This window comes from Lissotriton helveticus, chromosome 2_1, assembly GCF_964261635.1.
Source record: "Lissotriton helveticus chromosome 2_1, aLisHel1.1, whole genome shotgun sequence".
NCBI lineage: Eukaryota > Metazoa > Chordata > Amphibia > Caudata > Salamandridae > Lissotriton > Lissotriton helveticus.
In genome coordinates this window covers 63,093,418-63,114,148 of record NC_136059.1, presented here as the reverse complement: position 1 = coordinate 63,114,148, position 20,731 = coordinate 63,093,418, and the positions used below count along the sequence as shown (strand labels likewise).

The following is a 20,731-nucleotide window of genomic DNA, read 5'->3' as shown; positions in this document are numbered from 1 at the left end:
GAGTGCCTTAGAATTCCCAGGTTCGATTTAATAGTAAGTTCTCAGCAGTCCTCTATGATACGGGGGTGGCAATTTTAATGAAACGTGGGTTGGGTTCCTGTTTAAGATCTAGTCAAGATTCTGGGGGAGATGGGCAATAGCAGAGTTTTTTATTAATGGTTCACCCTTGATGGTCTGTACAGTATATGATTCTAATTTAGATGACCCTGTTGTGTTAGATTATTTAAATGTGGAATTGGCTCTATGGCCCCAGCCTATCAGTCTCTGTGGGGATTTTAACATCAATCTACCGGCAAATTTCAAAGTAGTAGGAGGACAGAATTATGTGGGCCGGAAACCTAGGGTGTATAGAGCTCTACAAAGTTTGGTTTAAGAACATCTAATCACTGACCTTTGGTTTCACCGTTGCAAAAATATAGATGGTTCGATACCATATCTCATAGTATCCTGCTCGGACGGCTTGCAGAGAATGGCCTTGAGAAGATGGCATTGGCCTGGCTGAGGAGTTTTTTATCCGATCGCACCCAATGTGTCAACATGGGGGCTTTCCGCTCGGCTGAGGTAGAGATCACAAAGGGGGTGCCATAGGGCTCCTGTCTGAGCCCCACTCTTTTTAATATCTACTGGCCCCCCTGGCTAGGATCATGAGATCCTTTGGTTTCATCCCGGTATCATACGCAGATGATACACAGCTCCTTTTTCCTTTCAAATCCCTCACCACCGAGGCTAAAACAGCTTTCTCTAACAGCATGAAGACAGTTGCACAGTGGATGTCTTTGAACTTCCTACAATGCAATGTTGCTAAGACGGAGGTTATGCTCTTTGGGAGGGCACATTTTTATGGAACCCCGATTGGTGGTCGCAGGATCTAGGTCCGGTTCCTAATCCTAAGCAGATCGTTAAGAACTTGGGGGTGCGCTTGGATCAGGAGCTAACCCTAAAGCAGCATGGGAACAACATTACGGGGTCTTGCTTTCATTTTATAGGTCTTCTCCGCAGAGTGTTCCCCCTACTCCCTGATTACACCAGGAAAACCTTGGTGCAGGCCCTTATTCTTAGTCGTCTTGACTACTGCAACAGACTGTTGGCATCGGCCAACGATGGAGTATTAGCCAAACTTCAAGTAATACAAAACACTGCTGCTAGGCTGGTTCTGAATGCCCCTCCTAGATCTCCGTCCAAACCTCTTCTGGACAAACTTCATTGGCTATCCGTTCGCCAAAGGGTCAAATTTAAGATCTGCTGTGTAATCCACAAGAGTCTTAATGGCATAGTACCTTCATACATGACGGATACATTTGTACCATATAATCCTGTTCGCTCCCTCGGGTCTAGCAACCAGCTCCTCCTTCGAGTGCCTATTGTGAAGAAGGCAAGACAGGGCGGTAAAGCTCTGTCAGTGGTCGGCCCCAGATTATGGAACAAGCTCCCCCTGATTCTCAAGCAATGTCCTGACCATCCGAGCTTCCGGAAAAAGCTGAAAACCTTTTTTGTTTCAGAACTAGCTCTCTCTGTAGGTGACTGTTCTCCTAATCTATGTTTCTGGTGTTTCTGGGCGCTGAGATACTCCTAGCGCAATATAAACCCATAACTAAATAAATAAATAAATAAATAAATAAATAAATAAATAAATACATATTTCTTAGTCCCTCATAAAAAAATGGTCTGGCTTGACTATTTCTTTATTTCAGATCAATTGGCAGATTCTACATCAATTTCTATTTCCCCCAGAATTATTTCGGTTCATAATTTACTGACTATTGACTGCACTTTGGCTGGTTCAGTTAGAACTTTTAGATCTTGGACCTTTGAAAGGAAGCTTCTATTGGAACCATCATATTTAGACCACATGAGACCATGGGTAACCGAATTCTTGAATATTAATAGAGGCTCAACTCCTAGTAATATAGTCTGGGATTCGATTAAGGCGGCAGTGCGCTGGGAGACTAAAAGCTTTTCATTCTTTCGCCAAAAACAAATTAAGGAAACAACTAAGTTGCGTATTGATGAATTGCGATGTGCAGAGGTCCAGCTCACAACTGCGATTACTGAGGGTTCCGATATACTTCATATACAGTTGCAGGTTGCACCTATGAAAGCCTCTCTGGTTAAGTTTTTGGCCAGGATCTTGCGGCCAAATACCTACAATATCGCTAGACGATGTTCGAGTATGGTGAAAGATCTGGCAGGGTTCTGGCCAAGCGTCTCCATCAGCGAGTCTAGCTAAAGCTAATCGCATTAACAGGATCTGAGATTCTCAGGGATCTATTCAGGATACTTCTGAGGGTGTACTGAAAGTGTTTTCCGAATTTTATTCTTCCCTTTATACTGAGGAAGTTAGTGCTCATACTGTTGAATCTGAGTTTTGCCCGTTTATTGATGAGCTCAATACCCTGAAAGTCTCGGATCGCCAAAATGCGTTCCTCTCAGCACCCTTTGCATGGGAGGAAGTAGATCCAGCCTTAAACTCATTGGCTAGCGGTAAAGCAGCGGGCCCTGACTTTATTCCTTTAGAGTTTTACAGTACATTTCGCTCTGAGATTAGAGATGATCTTTTAACAATCCTTAGAGATGACTAATTGGGCAGGATTCCAGACTCCTGGCGTTTTACAACAATTATCTTACTGTAAAAAAAATATAAGCCGGAGCTGGATCCTGCTTCATTTCACCCAATCTCGCTTATTAATATGGATAGTAAGCTTTTCTCAAAGATACTAGCAGTTAGATTGGTAACGGTGATATCCCCTTTAGTCTCCATTCGCCAACATGGATTCATTCCCGGCAGGGACCACGTCCGTCGTGTTATAGCTTTTCTCAATTCGGCCTGTTACTCATTCTCCCCTTGGCGCAATCCTGTTGGACGCCGAAAAGGCGCTTGACAGGCGTGATTGGGGCTTTCTCTGGAAAGTACTCCAATGGAAGGGGTTTTTCCCTAACTTCATAAACGCTGTACAGTCCCTTTATATTGCCCCGCAAGCAACTCTGTCTATTTCAGGTTTGCAATCTTGTCCGTTTGATATTAACAGGGGCACACGCCAGTGTTGTCCCTGTTTGCCCCTGTTATTTGCCCTCTATAATGACTTATTTATAAATAAAATAGAGCTCTCCCTTAACATCTTACCTGTTTGGGTCAATTTGACTGAATTTAAAGTTCTGGCGTGTGCAGATGATCCTATTATTTTAACTAGTAATGTTTCATCTGCCATTAAGAGCCTGGCCGAAGGTTTTGGCCGTATTTCAGGGTACAAACTCAACGTTCAGGAAACCCAGGTTATTCAGTCATCTGCTATGGGACCCTCAGACGCGCCAGTCGTCCAAAGTACAACCTATTTGGGCGTTAAAATCACGACTGCAGTAGAGCAGTTACCTGAAGTGAATATTTTGCCTATAATAGACACCGTTAATACCACTCTGCGCAGGTTGGACAACTTGCACCTCTCTTTATTTGGCAGAAGGAACGTACTTAAAATGTTGATTTTGCCCCAATTTTTGCATATTTTTAAGACCATTCCTTTGGAATTTGCTCAGGTTAGTTTGAATAGGGCAGAAAGATGCTGCAATAGGTTCTTGTGGAGTTATCGCCTTCCACGCAGAGGTGCTAAAGTGATGAGTTTGCCATTGGATGGGGCGGGTGGGCAGTTCCCAATTAGCTGGTATATAATTGGGCTGCGCTTCTTCAACATCTAGCCCAGCCACTTTTTGGGTCACGCGCCCCACTCCCACCATCACTTAGACCTTCGATATTCGAGATGGGCTTAGGGGAAGGGGCTCAGGGGATTCTCTCTTCGCTCTTAGAGCCCAGCTATTACAAAATGACTAAGTTCTTTTTTTTTTAATGTTTTTATTAAATTTTATGGCAGTGGATGATTATTTGGTACAAAGAAAAATGAGAAAAAGAACAGAAGGAGAAAAAACAAGAAAGTCAAATTTGTATCAGCATTGACTAGTTCATCACAGAGAAAAGCATCCTCGAAAATATTACAATAAGGATATAAACAAGATAATACAGCAAAAAAAGGATGTAAATATACAATATTTGGGATACATAAAATTTAATCCAGACTGAATAGTTATACCCAGTTGCTAATGGGTGCCCATCATTTTTGTCCAAACATCTTCTTTTTCCGGCCCTTAAGTCAGTATAGCGCAATTTCGAGCTGATAAATATTTAGTAGTTTGGATTGCCAATGCAAAAAAGCTGTGGGGCTTCTAGCCATCGGGATGTTATGCAATATCTATAAAAGGACATAGCTATAAATAAAAAACCTTCCTCTTCAATCGTTATAGTATCCGTTTGTTCAGCTTGAATTCCTAATATCACTAATTCAGCGGATAGTATTGGTGATGACTCCATTATATTATTTAAAAAATTTTGCACTTCTAGTATGAACTGAGCTAATTTCGGGCACAGAAGTAGCATATGAACTAAATCGGCAGCCGTGTGTCCACAGCGACTGCAGTTGGTGCCTTTTAATGCTTGCCATTTCGCTAACTTAGATGGTGTATAATATAAATCAAAAACAGACATAAAGTGTTGGCTTTTGAATGACCCATTAAACAAAACAGTACTAGCCATTTTCAATGACCTTGATATGTCCACTTGCTCTATTTCGAAGAGTCTGGAACATTTGGCAGTGTGAACCTCAAGATCATCCTTGATTCTATTAAGCATTAATTGATAAATCGTACCGGTTCTACTTTTCCTCTTGCAGCTTTCTGGTACCTCCATTTTGCTCATAGAACTGACATTTGGAACATTTTTAGTCTCTAGGAAGCTACGGACTTGGAGATATTTAAAAAAATTCCCATCTTGTGAGATTATATCTTTCTTGTAAATAAGAAAATGGTACGAATTGCCCGTTCTGATATAAGTCACCAAATGAGCAAATTTTAAGATTATGATATTTCTGCATGACAGAATCCCTAAAAATTTCAGGAAGCCGAGGGTTCCCCAGAAAAGGCGTATAATAATTCCATTTTGTACAAAAGCAACATTTTTTATTAAATTGTTTCCAGATTTCCCACGCCGTGATCAAGACTTTAAACTTTGTTTTTTTATAGTAACTCGGTTCTGTGAACCTGAGCAAACATAATCGAGCTTCAGCTCCAAGTAGCGCTTCATCCAACTTAAAATCCGGAAAAATTAGAATACCCATAGTTTTTAGAAAAATTGCCCAATTATATAAATGAAAATTGGGGAACCCTCGCCCTCCTTTTTATTTGGACATTACACACCATCTAAGAGATCTTATAGCTCTCCGGAAGCCCCATAAGAACCTGGATACAGTTCTGTCTATCTTATTAAAAAAAACAGAAGGGAACAAGAGTGGTATAGTACGAAATAAATACAAAAATGTTGGGAATATAATCATTTTAACAGCGTTTGTGCAGCCATATAAAGATAATGTGTAACTTATTCAACCTCTCGAGAGTTCGATTGACGGAAAACAATAGTGCATCTGTATTCAGCCTAACAATGTCTTCCACTTTAGCTGAAATTGTCACACCAAGATGGGAGGCTGTGGAAGCAAATACTATACCATCAGGTCTGCCTACATCCGAATGAATTACCTGGGTTTTTGTGATGCTTAATTTATATCCGGATTGTTCCCCAAATTCTTGAGCAAGTTCTTTAATTTTTGGTAGGGCAGAAGCGACATCCATAGTAATAATCGCAACATCATCCACATAAGCGAATACCTTGTAGGCTAATTGATGTAATACTACCGGAGGGATCCCATTTTCTTTTATTAATCTATTTAGATAAGGTTCGATATATAGCGCGAACAACAAGGGGGAGGAAGGACATCCTTGCCTCGTCCCCCTTGTGATCTGAAAAGGGTCAGATGTAACATTAGCTACCCGAATGACTGCTTGGGGATTGGTGTACAATGCCTGCACAGCACAGATAAATTCTCTGGGGAACCCTTTCCAGGCCAAGACAGACCACAGCAACCCCCAGTCAACCCAGTCGAAAGCTTTTTCCGCGTCAAGCAGAACTAAGCCGACTGGGGATCCCATGGCCTGTGCCCAATCTAATAAGGTAATGATCCGCTTAACTTGATCGGTAGTGTCCCGTTTTTTAATAAAACCGTGTTGGATTTAGGAGACAACCTTCAGCATTATATCTTCCAATCTGTTAGCTAATATTTTGGAGAAGATTTTACTGTCTGATGTTATAAGGGATATTGGCCGATAAGATCCTAGTTCCTCCCCATTCTTCCCTTTCTTCTTGAAAAATCACTATAGTGGCCATAGACCAGGATATTGGTGGATGTCCTTTAAAGGCTTGTTGGAAAATCTTAAGTAGCTCAGGTTTGAGCATATTTCGAAAGGCACAGTAGAATTCCAGGGGGATCATATCTGGCCCCATCGCTTTAACTGAAGCTAACCCCAATATGGCAGCTTCAATTTCATCCCAGGTAATTGGGGCACCCATCAGTGTTCAATCGGAGAGTTATCAATATTAGTCAAATAATCCAATGGATCCCTATGTATGGTGCTAACATTATCCGATTTATTATATAATACTTTATAAAAAACATTGAACGCCTTTAATATCCCGGCTTGGGTTTATTGAGGTATGCCTTCTAGATCAACAATTTTAGTTATATCATTCCTAACGGCTTTTTGTCTTAGCCTTTGAGCTAGGATTTTGCCAGTCTGGTCATTAAATTCGTAGCATTCTGCCATATGTTGTTTATACTTAATGGCGACCTGATCAGCCAGATAGGCATATAAAACAGCCCGTTCAATGGTTAAGAGGTGTTGAGCTTCCTCAATACCTTGACCACACCTAATATTAGTGGCTAAATTCAATTCTGCCTTCCTGACTTTATCGGATTTATGAGTAAATTCATCGTTGATTTTCCTACGCCGGAAATTAGAATAGCTAATGGTTTCCCCCCTTATGATAGATTTAAAAGTATCCCAAACGGTTTAAATTGAGGCTGTGCCATTGTTTCGTTAAAAAAAATCTTGGATGATTTTAGACATGTGTAACAAATAGTTTGCATCTAAAAGAAGACTCCTTTAAATGACCATGAATGATTTGGATTAAAGCTCTGAAGAGGCAGCGATATTTCTAGTATAATGGGGTTATGATCTGAGACTACTTGAGGCATAATATCGATATTAAACTTCTCCAGAAAAAAGGATGAGATAAAAAAATAATCTAATCGAACAAACTTCCGATGTGGTGATAAAAAAAAGGTGTAACCAGGGTCAGTAGGTTGATGTCTATTCCAAGCATCAAATAGCCCATTGTCTAATACTAAAGTTCGCAAAGCACTGAACATCCTGACTTTCCGTCCTTTATACCTCCCTGGTGACCGAATATTGCATTCAGCTTCCACATGGATATTTAAATCTCCACAGAGAATGAGGGGTTGGAGCCATGAGGCTAATTCTAAATTAACTGTATCAAACAACTCATTGTCATCCAAATTTGGACCATATAAACAACATAATGAAAATGTATTACCCGCTATAATTATTTCCACTAGTCCCCATCGCCCCCATTTTTCAGCTAAAGTTCTAACACATTTTCCAACCCCTTGTCTCATGAGTATCGCAATACCTCTTTTTACCCCTGTCTGCTTGGAACAAACTAAAAGATTAAGCCCCAATCTGTGCAGCATATTCCGCTTACCCCAAGAGATATGCGTCTCTTGTAAACACAAAATGTCAATTCGTAAAAATTGAATTAGTTTGCACAAAATCCCAATCTTCTTTGGGTCATTCAGGCCATTAATGTTGTGTACATATTTTAATTTTTTTATTCATGGTAACATAAAGTTAAAACCAAGCCTGGATTAATTAATCCTACTCGAACAACACTCAAACCTGGAAACACATGCTGTATTAACCACAATTTTTAATTTAGCTGGATTCTGCAAGAATACAGAGGCCCCCTTTTTTTGAAATTCTGGTATTAGTTGCCTTAAGTGCCAGCGCTAGGAGACTAGCCTGGCAGAAGTCAGGTCGTAGGAAAAATGAACAATTCTTAGCCATAGCTTTTTTATCGGGACGGGCTAAACTATAAATTTCTTCCCTTGAAAGAAAGTTATTGAAACAGACTAGTATAGCCCTAGGATATTCCTCCTCGCTTCCTGGTAATAAACGGGAATCTGTTCGCTCTTTGCACTTCTTTTGACCAATCCCATGATGACAGTTCGGGGAATGCTTCTGTTAGAAGTTCGATGATAAATCTTCTTACGTCGACCCCTTCCTTCTTTTCGGGAATTCCGAGAAAACGTAAATTATTCCGACGCGCCTGTTTGTCCAACCAAGAACATTAAAAAAATATATCATTTTTGTGCGCTTTGACATTCTCAAGCTCACGTTTTTGTGACACTGCTTCTTCCTCCAATACCAAAATTCTTGCCTCAGCATCGGACACTCGCGGTTTCAGTGCAAAGTTTAATGGCCCGCCGCACAGCATTTTTGACTTTTGCGCAGGTTGCCTGAGTGCGCAGATTTTCTGACTTACTTTCTGCACGATGACTCATCATATTGGTATAAATAGTATTTAAAGTTATTTCTTTAGGATTCAGTGGAGCATCCTCCTTATCAATTTCTTCTCCGACTTTGGATCCAGTTTTTGGACCCACTTCTCCCCCTGATTCCGCAACGGATATTTCAGGCCCATCAGATATCTCAGTACGTGCCTCGATGGCCGCACGCTGCAAGCCTCTTTTTTTTCGCCTTTTAACAGTAGAAGCATTTGAATGTGGAGACATTACGTTAAGTCTTGACTCCAGTCCTACTTCAACAGGACTGTTATCTTCACTGTAGTCTCCCCAATCTTTGCTGAAATTCATGGTCTCGTCTGAGGAGGGATCAGATAAAGAAAATACATTTTCAACTGCCTCTGATGACTCTGGAGCCAATGCCTGTAATTTGTCAGTATGCCCAGGAATTGTAATTTCTTGTGGCATCGCGTCTGAATTAGGGTCCGGCATTATACCATCACTGGGTTCTGGGAGAACTCGATTTCCCATAATGCAGCTGCCCCCAGAGGCTAAATCTCTTAGTCCTGAATGTAATGCTCCACCATCAATAGTGTTTGTACTTATAATTTGAGTCAGCTCATCACCGTTTTCATAATTTTCATTGCCATTCATATTTTGGTTTCTAGCTGCCTGCTTCTCAAACAATGTTGAGCACGTAAATTCACATGAAGACAGCCGAGGAAAGCCGGTAAAATCATGTAGATTCAGCTAAATTCAGAGCGTTCTTCCACCAGGGCACTCGGAGCAGAGAGCTAAGCTGCTCACACAGCCCACCCCACTACAGCCATCATGTCTTGTATAACATATATACGCCCTCCTATGTGAAAATATCAACTTTGGTGTAGCTTGGGTATTCTGTACTTTTACATGTGACCTGGATTCGGCTGAATCCAAGGACTTATTGACACCTTGGTGGGTAGGTGTCTTATACCCTGTAAGCACCCTGGCCTTGGTTGCCGTGAATGCTATCATATTTCAAAAGCACAACTGGCACTACCTTGAAGAAGTGCGGTTCATTTGTAAGCAAACCCACAAACCCACAATTTTTGTGTATACATAGTTTCACTTAATGTTCAGGATTGAGTCATCCAGTTAAAAGGAACAACATTTTAGACTACTGCAAAAGTTTATCTGGTGATGTGGTTTCACTTCAAGAGACGAAGATAGTGTTTAAAGAGGCTTTGCTTATGAGGAAGGATTAGATTATTGATGTTACTTGTTCTGAGGCCTCTGGGAAAGCAATAGGGTAGTTAACCTTATTTCCAAAGGTTCTGGTTTATCTACTTTTGCAATTGAGCATGACACCAATGGTAGATGTTAACTCACTTAGTCGCTTGACTAATGGCTCAGAAGATCTATATGTTATGAATTGATATGCTCCTAATATTGATGACCCTCTTTTTTGGCGTAACATTCAACAAAAACTTTTGGATATTCCACAGAATTCTAGAAAAATTGTTGTTGGGGATTTGGATCTTCCCTTTTATCCAATTCTAGATAGACACTCTGCGTTTAGATTTCGTCCCCCTAGACCACATAAACACTTACTAAACATGTGCGTGGAGATTGCATAATCCTACGGGTAGTGATTTCACATTTTTCTCCTCACCACATTCAAGCTTTTCCCGTATTGATTATCTTTTCGTAGATGCCTCTCTTTTGAAACAAACTATAAATGTTATTATTCATCCAATAGTTGTTTCTGATCAGGCAGGGATGTCTTTAACTATTCTTAATCCCACAGATACGAGGAGCCCTCGTAACGTTCATCTTAATACAGAAATTTTGGAAGCTAATGCTGAAGTTAGAGATATTAGTGTGGACATTGATAATTTCTTTAAAGATAACAAACATTCAGTAGACTCACCAGTTATTTTGTGGGATATATTTAAATGTCCTATACGGTGCCATGTTATTAAAAAAAGTGGACAAAAGTAATAGTGATATTAGAAAATCTCTTCAATCTATAGGAGATGAGATTAAATGTAAAGAAGAATTATTTAGACGTGCAAACGATAAATCACTTCTACAGGATATTAACTTGAAATACTCTTTTAATTCCATAGTCACTAAAAGAGCTTATATTGGTGTACATGCACAAACATGTTGTGATTTATTGTTGCGTTATATAGCTGGTATGCTCTTGGCTGCCATGTTAAAATATCAAAATACAAATGTTAATATGACTCGTATATCTCATCTTAATGATAAAGATGGTTCAAGGAAATTCCATACCCAAGAAATTCTTGGGGTCTTTTGTGTTTTGATGAAACATTATACACTCCTAATAACCAATCAACCAAGGCTACCTGTCAACAGTTTCTTCAATCAATTCCTATCAATACTATTCCCCATGCTGACATAATTGAATTAGGGAAACCAATAGATACTGAGGAAATTTTCCAGGCTATTAAGGCTACTCGTTTGGGAAAGCTCCAGGACCAGATGGTTTTCCTATCGCTTTTTATAAAAACTTTTACTCCCTCAATTATTAAATATCTTAAGAGGGTTTTTGTTTCTGGTAATTTTTCTGGCACGGCTGCTGAAGCTACTATTGTTGTTATACCAAAAGATGGTAAAGATCATGCTGATCCTAAAACTTATCATCCAATTCCATTATTAAATATGGAAGCTAAAATCTTTGCCAACATCTTAGCCAAATGCTTGGAAGGCCACATTCACAATCTCATACATGCTTCCCAGATGGACTTTGTAAAAGGGAGACTTGCCAGAGACAACATTGGGACCGTTTGCAATATATTGGAAAAAGCAAAACTTTCAGTATTGCCTGCGATGGTGATCGCCGTTGACGCCGAAAAGGCTTTTGATAAAGTTTCTTGGCCTTTTTGACAAGCAGTACTAGATTCTCATAATCTTGCTGATTCTTTTATTAAACTGATCATGTCTCTTTATGCGCAAGCAAGAGCGCTTTTCAGAATTATTGCTGCTACATCTTCTTTTTTTAATCTTCGACAAGGGTTCCCTCTTTCTCCCCTTCTTTTTCTCCTTTCTATAGATTTGCTTCTTCAGCTACTCTATTTGAATCAGGGTATTAAGGGGTTTCAATTTGGTTCATGAACACTTAAAATGACCGCATATGCAGATGACGTCCATATCTTTTCAGAAGATATTGCAACAGCAATCCCCGTTAGAGCTAATATCATAAGTGATTTTTCATTCTTCTCTGTGTACACTCTAAATAAAGATAAGACGGAAATGTTCACTCTAGATGCTTTGTGTTTTCCTGCTCACATGGGTGATTCTGGTTTTAAAAGGCAATCGACTCATATTAAATACTTAGGAATTTGGTTCTGAAAGAACTTATCAGATACTATCCCCTTTAATGAATCACAAATCTTATCTAAAGTCAAAGATATTTTATCTCCCTGGTCACTTAAATATATTTAATGGTGGGGAAGATTGCAAACTCTCAAAATGATGATTGCACCGATTATTCATTTTTTATCCTCCATGTTACCTATAAAGCTTTCTTCTGCCTTCTGTCATGAACTTGACTGAATCTCTTCAAAATTTTTGTGGAGTGATGAAAGAGCAAGAATTGCCTTTAAATTCCTCATGAAACCTTCTGAGTTGGGGATCTGTAGTCTTCCAGATTGGAATTGATTTCAGATCTTCTTTCTTGCATTTCAGTGGGCCCTCTGGTTCTTTCAGGATTTTCATCTAGTACCTCCTTGGATTCATATTGAAAAGGAAATTTGCAATCCTTTCTCCACCCCCTCTCTCCTCACAGCATGTAGCCTTAATTTATACCATTCTCAGCATATTATATTAGACACAATTAATGCATTAAAATATGTTGATTAGAAAATATCTATACCAATGCATAAATCAAGGTGGTCTTCTTTATGGCATAATCCTAAACTTTCTACTGATATTAACCGGAACATAGCTTCTTTGTGGGCATCCAAAGGTATTAGATTGGTGAAGAATCTGTACGATGCTAATCATGATCCTCTTCCCTTTTCTTTCCTAGCCAAGAAAAATCATCTTAGTAACATGGACTTTGTAAATGTAAATGTAAATGTATAGGCATTTATATAGCGCACTACTTACCCGTAGGGTCCCAAGGCGCTTCGACCGCTGCGAAACCCTTCCTGGTTTCCCTGAGAGATGGTCCCTTAATGGGTATCTCCAGGGTGAGACCAGGCATCCCCGGCGGTCTGGTGGGGCCGTTAGTGAAGATGAGGCAAGCTAATGCCCAGAGTTGCCGAGTGTGAACGCTGATCAGAGTGGGCACCGAGGCGAGAGAATTATCGAGTCCGCTGACCCTGGTCCAGAAACCTGCCGCGCTGGGAATCGAACCCTGGTCCCGGGCCGTCCTCTGCTCTCGGGTCTGCCGCCTCTAACCAGTGAGCCACACTACTTCACTTCACTTTTATTCTTTCTTAACCCCTTCCACGCTCATGACGAGCTCAGCTCGTCATGAGGGATGACGCTCGTACGCTCATGACGAGCTGAGCTCGTCATGTAATGCGGTATTTACAAAAATGCAGCGCGCAGCGGGAAAACCGCTAGCGCGCATGCGGTTAATGATAAAGGTTAAACTTGCTAAAATAGCCCTGTCTACGGATTCAGGTAATGTTTCACTCCTTTCTATATTGTTACGTCCTGGTCATACTGCGTCCAAAATTTATGAATTCTTACCCGCGCCACTCCCTTCACAACCTACAATTACTTATGATAAATGGGCTAACCATTTTGCAGATGACTCTTTTTAACACATTTCACAAGATACTTGGAGGATAGATGTATCAAGCCGTTTGCGATTCGCAAATGGTCTTTTTGCATGTTTTGACATGTAACAAAAAATCGCAAAATAAGGAATCGCAAAAATTTGCGATTCCTTAATTTGCTTAAGCATTTAAGGAATCGCAATTTTGCGATTCCTTAAATGCTATGTATGTAGCATTTTGGAATTGCGAATTTAGGTTAGGAAATCGCAAATTACCACCAACTTGTAGTTGGTGGTAATTTGCAAATTCTTTAAAAAATTTACAATTTGGCATTTGTGAAGGTGGCATGTGACGCATATACATGCCCATAGGGCATGTATGTGCGCCATATGCACACACATGTAAATTTCAGGGGTGCAGCAGGGTGTTCTTGAGACACCCCTGCACCCTTGAAATTATTCTCAATTTGCGATTCGCAAATTGCGAATCGCAAATTGAGAATTATTTCACAATCATTCCTATGGGCCCCTGGCCCATAGGAATGAATGGGAAATTATTCCATAATTGCGAATTCGCAAATTGTGAATTCGCAAATAAGGACGAAGAAGAAATCGCTAAAAAATAGCGATTTCTACATACATCCCATTTTGCGATTTCTAAATAGCGATTCATTAAAAATCGCTATTTAGAAATTGCAAAAGGGTATGTTGATACATCTACTCCTTGGTATCTAAATTCCTTCTGGGACTCGATACAGATGCATTTATCATTGATTTTTTATTCACATATAGAACTTTTTTACCTATTGGGTCCATGGGCTGCAGTTATGCATTTACCCCTTGACAATTCGGATCTGGAATTATTAGATCTACTTTTATCTATAGCTGGTAAAATGATTTTAACAGAAAGGAAATCTTTTTATTCTCTATCTTAATATACTTGATGGGCATGGGTCTCATATCTACGTGGAGCTCATACTTTTGTCAAGATTAAACATTGTTCACCTTTCATCTCCAGTGAGTCTTGGCGGTCTTTGGATAATTATGTGGATTAGTCTTCTCAGGGATTGATAGCTCAATATCCTTTTGATGCCCTTTATTAGTTTATTTTCTCCCATTGGAACAGATGTCCCCTCTCATCTCTTTGTTTCCTTCCTTTCCCTTTTCTGTCCTATTTCTCATTCTTTTCCTTTTTCTTCTTTTTCATTTTTCCTTGGCTGACTGTTTTTATCTATTAAACAATACAACTAATATATGCTGTTTCTTTTTTCTTTATCTTGATGTATGCAGTTGTTTTGCTTATTTTATTTTTCTGTGATTTATAGTAGTAATTCATGAACTTTTTAACATTTAGTATATGCCATGATACCTATTTACATGCCATTTCTAATTAATGATATGTTTACCACCCTTTTTAACCCAGTCAAATAAATTGTCTTATGAATTCTTTTTACTGAGCTATGATATTTAGATCTCACTATCTATTGGTGTATAGTGAATGTATTACTATTGTATTTCTCCTTTAAAATGCTGTGAAGATATTTGAAAAAAAAAAATTAATGCACAATAATGCAAGTAATGTAATGTAACATAAACCGATATGGCGCAAAAACTGACACCTTATGGGTATCCCAAAGCTGCGACTTACCTAGTTGTCAATGGGCAAAACAGGTAACCTATTCGCCGGTTTAGGGGAGCTCGTTTTACTCATCCCTAGGGAAGAGTCAAGTCTTTAAGCGTTTCCTACATGGAAGCAGAGATTTAATTTGTCTGATGTTAAAGGGAAGATCATTCCAAAGTCGTGAGGCTGCTACACCGAATGCTCTGCCACACATCCTGGTCTTCTTGAATCTAGTGGTGGTTACCAGATTTGCACTAGAAGAACGGAGATTTTGCCCAGGAGTGTACCAGGTGAATTTCTCCTGCATGGACATTGGACCCAAACTATGTACTGCTCTAAACACAATACAGAGGGATTTGAATTGGATTATCTCATTGATGGGTAACCAGTGAAGGTCCTTTAAAGCTAAAGTCGTTGAGGACCTGCACTGACTATTTAACACCTATTTGGCTGCTATGGACTGAATCCTCTGCAGCTTCAGTAGCACAGATGTGAAGTGAACCGGCTGCTGCTGGGACAGGCTTATGAGCTATGGACTATCCTCAGAAAACACTGGGACTGTTCATTCGCTTATGTTTACATGCCATGGACAATGGAAACATGTTCCGGATATAAGGGTTCAGTGCATCCAGAATGCAAACAGATGAAGGTGCAGAGGTCTAAAGGGGGTCACATCACAGATGTCACACAAAAGGCATCTGACAAGGCCACAAATCCCAAGAAATGTTCAAGCACCCCAAAACCTGGCCACCAAAAACTGAACTGGCATTGCCACCCTAAAAGTATAATGGTTGCACAGCAGCAGAAGTCTAGTTAGCAAAGTCAGAGCGCAAGGCCATGTTTAGTTGAGGGCTGAGGCACAGATGTTTTACCACCTTAGACAGTGATACATTACTGCTTGACAAATGGACTTACAAGCCATGTGGATGGAAAACCTAGTATCATTTGTTGACATATCTGCAGTAAACAACAGAACGTCACACAATAACATACACAAAGTAACAAAACAGCACAAATAAACCAAAACAGGGCAAATCAACAACACACAACAGTCAAAGCAGAATGCAGTACAAGACAACAAAATCCCACTGAAATAATGCAGTACAAAAAGCACACCAACACATAGAAACAAGAGAACACATCATATCTACAAGAAAATGCCACACATACAGTGGGTAAAAACGTCCGTGGCACACACTAACATCTTTAAATCCTGTTTTTGGTGATGAAAGGAGTTTAGAGCAGACACTCCTTTATCTACCACTAAGTGCCTCAAATAGCTCCAATCGAAAACTGCTTTGTGATTTGGTACCTGGAGTACATATTCAGCCCTGCACAATCTTATTTACCAGGATTAACAAGATCCTACTGAGCTGAAGGAGGAATTCAATATTCTTCAATAATTTCTTGTGCAATAAAATGTAATTTGTATTAATGCATTGTCTGTTTCCTTGTTTTTCTGCTATCCTTTCGTTTTATTGATTTATACTTCCTCTCTGTTCTTGTCATTGGTTACACTTACATTTTTTTTGCTCACTTTGGCTTCATTCGTTGAAATCTTTCTGTCATCTGGTTATCATCAATTATTTCTTCTGTCTCCATTACAGTAATGTCTCCACGCCCATCCAGTCTTTGTACGCTGACTCTCCCAGTCTCCAGACCATCAAAGCTGGCCTGGGACTTGATCGATGCACCCGCTTGCACACAGGAGCAGCCCCCATCAAGAAAGAGACATTGGACTACTTCATGGGCTTTAACCTTTATCTTATGAACGTCTATGGTTTGACTGAGACTATGGGACCATATATGTTGCCTTCACAAAGCAACTTACGCATCACAAGGTCAGTGAATTCTGCTAATATACACAGCCATCAAATTACCCAATAGACAACATTTTGAGAACTCCATGGCTTACATTATATGGTTATCATATGGCTTTACTATGGTCTACTGGTGTTGGTTATGAAAGACACAGATATACTGTACACCCTGGTACCCTGACCCCCGCAGATACGATCCCAGCATCCTCCATGCTCCAACCCTGGATGCAGCAACTGCCAGCTCTCTATGCCAAGAAGCACCCAAGGCCCGTTCTCCTGCCGTCACTGCCACCACATCTTCACCCACCTCCGTACCCCAGCAGTAGGCCCAGGCTGACCATATGTCAGCGCACACAAACCACTGAACTTCATCATCCTTAACGTATGCTCCCTGCACAGACATGCCATTGAATACTGGAACCTCCTCAACACTCACACACCCAACGTCACCTTCCTCACAGAGAGCTGGACCAAGACCAGCTCAGCATCTGACATCACAACCGCCATCCCTGACAGATTCTAAATCCTGGGAGAAGACCACCCCACCTACCAAGGAGGAGGCCTTGCCATCATTCACAAAAGCTCCCACCGATTGCCAAACACCGACCCAGACAACACCTCGCCCCCCCCCATGGAACACATCCACTATCCACTACCAGATCCAGACCAACTCCCTCGTCTACAGACTGCCTGGCCCCACGCTCCATTCACCAACATCATCGCCGACCTCATCGCACCCCATGCCCTCGCCTCCAAAGACTACATACTACTGAACTTCCACCATGACAACCACAATGACCCCAACACCACCACTCTCCTAGAGAACCTCACCAACATAGAGCTGAAGCTTCTTGTCTCCATCCCCACTCACACAGCAGGTGAAATACTTGACCCCATCTTTGCAGGAAAAAACAGCATCTTCTTCTGCCACACCACAGATCTGTTCTTGACTGACCACCACTGCATTCATTTCTCCTTTAGTAAACCGACCGCACACAAGCACGCATGCCACCTCCCACACTGAATATGGAACAAAGTCTCTGAAGAACACCTCATCTCTGCCCTCACCTGCACACCACCCCCAACTACAACAGACGCCAACACCACAGCAAGCAACCTCCATCAATGGATTGCCAATTGCACTACTACACACTCGCCTCCCCCAGGAAACCACAAGACAACACAACAAGAAAGCCAACTGGTATACCGCAGACCTCCGAGAATGCAAGCACTCCTGGAGATGACTAGAGAAGATGTGGAAAAACAGCATAACTCCATAGTGCGCACTGCCTACAAAGAGCCACCACCGCACACCACCAAATTATGAAATCCACAAAGAAGAACTTCCTCCAAAACGGAATCCTCTCCAACACCCACAACTCCAAGGAACTCTTTGCCATAATACAGAAATTTGCCAAACCCAACAGCAAACCAACTGACGTCCCCCTCCCAAGACCTCTGCTACAGACTCAGCTCCTTCTTTCACCTCAAGATCAAGACGCTCTACGACAACTTTGATGACCAAGACTTCTGCACTGCCCCAACCCTCACCAACCCTCACCAGTGGAGAAGTGTGGTTCAATGAGTGGAGAAGTGTGGAGAAGTGTGGCTCAATGGTTAGAGCGGCAGACCCTGATGCAGAGGTCTAGCCCGGGACCAGGATTCAATTCCCCGCCTTGGCAGGTCTTGAGCTCAAACATTCCACGGACCTGATAATTCTCGCCTCGGTGCCTATTCCAATCATGAAGTCCCACTCTGCAACTCTGGGCAATAGCTTGCTTAATCTCCACAACGGCCCGCACAATGCTAAGGATGCCTGGCCTCCACCTTGGGGGTGCCCAGGAGTGGACACCTCACAGGGAAAGCCAGGATGGGTTCCACAGCATTATTCGTACAAGCGCCTTGAGACCCTTGCGGGTGAGTAATGCACTATACAAGTATCAATTTACATTTTACCCCCACCGACGGCCTTGGGCCGAAGCCTCAGTGAAAATTTCTATGTCTGAACTAAGGGGCATATTATCAAGAACGGCGTTCATAATTATCGCTAGTTTAGCAGCAGAAAACTGGAGCTAAAGCAGCGATAATGGGCTTGATAATATGCCCATGAGAATTTCCAATAGAAGTCCATGTTCTGGTGTGAACATGGGCTTCTATTGGAATTCACCAGGGCATATAATCAAGCCTATTATCGCCGCTTTATCTGCAGTTTTCTGCAGCTAAACCAGCGATAATTTTAATGCTGTTCTTGATAATATGCCCCATAGTCTCTTAAATGGAAGTCACAACACTCCAGTGAGATGAAGCGGAGGGCTTGAGCCGAAGACAGTTCCATGAGGTTGGAAAACTCATTACTGAAGGACTACTGAAATTGATTTGCTGCTACAGAGAAGAACGAATCAGAAAACGTTTCAAAGTCAATCTGGTTGGCGATGGGTGATAGGTGAGCTGGTTGGTCCCAGCTTCCTCCTAGTTTTCAGACCAATTTTTAGCCACATTTTGTCTGAGTCCTCTATTTTGGAAATTGGCCATCTGGGCACCTTTACCACCTCAACTAAGGGTCCATGCCTAGTGGCACACTTCTTGGAGGTGCAGAACACACTCAGGCTAGGACCAGGTGTGGTGTCAAGATGATGGGAGCTTGTTATGTCCCTGTGGCTCTCAAGTAGACCATGGAGTCATATCTGGTGGTCCTGGATGCAGATGTAGATACAGGGCTTAACAGAAGGTCTGGACTCTGATGGTTCAAGGCAGGTTCTAGGCCCCAAAGCAGTCCTTCCAGGTAAAGCAGAAACCTGGCAGAGTGCAAATCAGGTGAAATAAGAGAGAGTTAACCCAACTTGATCCAAGGAACAGGGTTCTTTAGACAACTGAGCAAATTAGAATTTCCCTAGAAAAAACATTACCTACTTTCACTCAGTCACTTTACATACTTTCCTAATCAACCTCACCATACAACTGATTCATACCACTTTACTGAATATGTAGATTCAGATTCCAAGTATACCCACAGACTGAAATGTAATGCTTATACTGTTTTATTAATGTAAATGATCTCTCTTTTTTAAAATTTCTGTAAATGTGTCGAAAGTATGTATGCAATCAATATATAGAAACATTTTTCTCAAATTTATACATCTCAAAAAATCTTGACATCAAATAACACAGTAAAAAAAACTATTAAAAGAACATTAAAAAACATGCTAGACCCCCAGTTAAAAAACAGGTATTTTTATCTATTTGATCATCGATTTGATCCAATTGCCATATGAGGTCGGTGTGGAACTTTTAGTAAAAAAACTTTTTTTTATCTAAATGTTCCTAGGCTTTTTTGAATTATTTACAACGTCAACGCGTTTCGGTGGCTTAGAAATATACACAATGCCACCTTCCTCAGGATGCAATTCGATATGGGGTCACTTTACAGTTTGTATCTATACAAGAGAGAAAACAAAAATCAGCTACAATAGAAACTAGGCATCAATTAATTCAGTCAAAGACATTTTATCTTATAATCAATGAACTCAGTCTCTTAGTGATAACATACGATCTACCGCAATACTTTATATCCCCATTTAATATTTAAAACTATCAATGACAACATCAGACAGTGCATTTTAAGATCTGAATTTACAACAACACAGAGGAGTGCATTACATTTCACTGTAAGGTTTTACATTTTGTTCCCCACCCCCCCTGTACCATGGACATTTCTCCATACATCTTAATATTCCTCAACCTTTCATTCTCACAACATTCAACCTCTTTAACAACCATTACTAATAATGGAATGTGTCAGTTATGTTACAGATTAAGGCTGGCTATAGTCCTATCCTCCATCCTTGTTTCATTCTGGACAATTTCCTAAAGGGGGGAGATGAGTGGCAAGCAGTTAGGGGTTTACCAACACTTACTTTTTAATAGACTTCTTATTTATTTATTTATTTTTGACACTTATAAAGCGCTGCTTATACCCTTAGGCGTCAAGGCGCTGAAAAACCATTATTGAAGGAAGTGGGAGAGGAGAATAAACAGAATTGACAGTTGAGCAAGGTTAGTGAGAGAAGAGCCAGGTTTTCAGGAG

General features: G+C 40.8%; 1 protein-coding gene across 1 annotated transcript in view; it reads left to right on the top strand.

The window, feature by feature from the left end:
- LOC144817709 (long-chain-fatty-acid--CoA ligase ACSBG2-like) overlaps positions 1 to 20,731 on the top strand; it is a 443,613-nt gene that overhangs the window by 326,195 nt on the left and 96,687 nt on the right. The window contains exon 10 of the mRNA XM_078674471.1: positions 16,435 to 16,668. Coding sequence (XP_078530597.1) covers positions 16,435 to 16,668 — 234 coding nt within the window. The remainder of the gene's footprint in view (positions 1 to 16,434; positions 16,669 to 20,731) is intronic.